This window comes from Sinocyclocheilus rhinocerous, unplaced genomic scaffold (genome assembly GCF_001515625.1).
Source record: "Sinocyclocheilus rhinocerous isolate Xijiao unplaced genomic scaffold, SAMN03320098_v1.1 scaffold615, whole genome shotgun sequence".
Lineage (NCBI taxonomy): Eukaryota > Metazoa > Chordata > Actinopteri > Cypriniformes > Cyprinidae > Sinocyclocheilus > Sinocyclocheilus rhinocerous.
The window spans coordinates 1,368,105-1,370,545 of NW_015631049.1; the positions used below are offsets into that span (position 1 = coordinate 1,368,105).

General features: G+C 37.2%; 1 protein-coding gene across 1 annotated transcript in view; it reads left to right on the forward strand.

The window, feature by feature from the left end:
- Positions 1–434: 434 nt before the first annotated feature.
- Positions 435–2,441, forward strand: part of LOC107741213 (sodium- and chloride-dependent GABA transporter ine-like) — a 28,953-nt gene continuing 26,946 nt past the window's right edge. Inside the window, exon 1 of the mRNA XM_016553880.1 lies at positions 435–993. Coding sequence (XP_016409366.1) covers positions 723–993 — 271 coding nt within the window. The 5' untranslated portion in view covers positions 435–722. The remainder of the gene's footprint in view (positions 994–2,441) is intronic.

The window sequence follows — 2,441 nt, forward strand, 5'->3', positions numbered from 1 at the left end:
ATTTACGTGATACATGTAAGAAGAGGATGTTGCGTGTGAACTTAAACCTTTAAGTAGCAGAATTTGAATTAAATTACTGACATACTGGTCTACAATATGGCCAATCTAAATGTTCTATTGGGTGTCCAGTCCAGTGTAGTCAAACATCCCTTATCAATATCAATCAAACGTTATCACGTATAAAACCTTTTATCATCTCCACCAGTATATAATGTTTCAAGTCGGTAATACAGGCTACATTAATTCTGCATGAAGCGAACAAACCCTACACGTGCATGCGCGTTATTTCACTCGATTGTAAATTCGCACGTGAGCAAAGAGCATTGATACAGACAGAGCAGCGGACTTTTACAGCAGACTACGACACGAAAAGGGCGGAGCCGAAGGAGGCCAGTATAGTCGTGACAACATGGGAAACTATAGGGGGCTGGTCTTAAAAATTGTGTAACTGAGCTATATAAGCAACAACTTGTGCCTATTATGTGTTTGGAACCGTTAAAGACAATGCGGTATCTCGTTATTTTATAACGACAGGGTTAGGTCATATATTCGGCACCATTCATCTCTTTTAATACATTGGTGATAGTGACGTTCGGTAATGCTATACCGGCAAATTGCAACAGTCTAATGCTGATTCGTTTAAAAAACTGTTACATCCTTCTTTGCCTATATTAAAATCGCTATTTTAAAAAGTGAATGTATGTGTGTATGAAACGTTTGTAATGATGGGAGTCGGAGCTGATAACAAAACCGTGAGCACATCTAGTAAGTTTACATTGCAGCAGTTTGAAGAGGAAAAAGAGGAGGTAGAGCTCGACAAGATGACACCCGGCAATGCCGAAGCCATGAGGCTGGCAAAAGCTGATCACCTGCCAACGGAGACGAGAGAAATGTGGGGTCGGCGTCTGGAGTTCGTGCTCGCCTCCATCGGTTATGCTGTGGGTCTGGGAAACGTGTGGCGCTTTCCGTACCTGTGCTACAGGAGCGGAGGAGGTGAGTAACGAGCCTCCTGCTGCTCCTCTCTCATGATCACCACAGAGCCGCTCTGATACCACGCTTATATTCCCCTTACAAAATTTGGCATGGTAACCATAATAGTTTTCATCAGAATATTAACTATGCTTTACAGTAGGCTATATTAACCATTGCTACGTGTATTTTGAGTCTCCAAAAATAATATTACATAAATTAAAATATATATAAAAGCAAAAAGGACCTTTTTTATATAAAAGGGACCCTAAAAATAAATTGGTTGAAATCCTTTGTAAACAACAACAATTTTTGGTTTCATATTCCGATCAATATTTATATACATATATAGGCTAATATAAAAAAAACTTTTATCTGCCAAATAAGTCAGTGTGGCCAACCAACATGCAGAAAGCCATTTTGTTATCATGTGACATAAGAACTACAAACCATAACACCTAGAGAATCCCTTTATGCTTGCCTGTATGTCAAGATCATTATTATTATATATTTTTTAAGTTTGACACAAAAACTCTAACGTCGTCAGAGTTGGTATTGTGGCTTTATCAGACACTTGCACTTAACATTAAATGGAGTTGGTTTTTGACCAGCAAATGACGGAGATCTGTTTTGTCTGTCATTAGAATGGCTGTATCTGAGGCAGCTAGTGCATCGCATTAAACGCTTTCATCAACTTACAGGTTATAACATTTATTGTATATATGGGTGCTATAGTTTTTTTGTCGTTTAATACACTTGGCCAAAATATCATGAAACGATGAAGCGCTATATGCACAGGATATTTAAAACGTTCAAAAGTATATGGCTACAACTAGACGGCTAAAGCAGCGCGGTAAAGTTAGTTTTAGGTTTGATATTCGCTTGATATTCGCCTAGGCTGCTTTAGGAACCGTCTGCAAATTTACCTCTCAGTACAAAACGAAGTCCAGTAATTAATACAAATTATGTTTACAACGCCGTAGTAAATGCCTTGTGGGCAAACTGACCGAAAATATTTAACCAATATGTCACCATAGACAATATCTCCCTTACTGTATGTACAGTACACAACTATTTTCTTTTTAAAGATTGCTATAATTCACCAAAAGGTTTTTTTTCATGTTCCAAAGGTTGTAGTACATTTGTAGTTACAAGACTGACTTACTACAGGTGAAATTTTGCCAATATCTCCCTAACTGTACATACAGTACATAATTATTCTTAGAAAACAATTACTGTAATTCACCAAAAGTATTTTTTTTTCATGTTCCAAAGGCTGTAGTACGTTTGTAGTTAAAAGACTGACTTACTGCAGGTGGCATTTTTCCAATATCTCCCTTACTGTACATACAGTACATAATTATTCTTAGAAAATAATTACTGTAATTCACCAAAAGGGTTTTTTTCATGTTCCAAAGGCTGTAGGATGTTTGTAGTTACAAGACTGATTTACTACAGGTGAAATTTTGCAA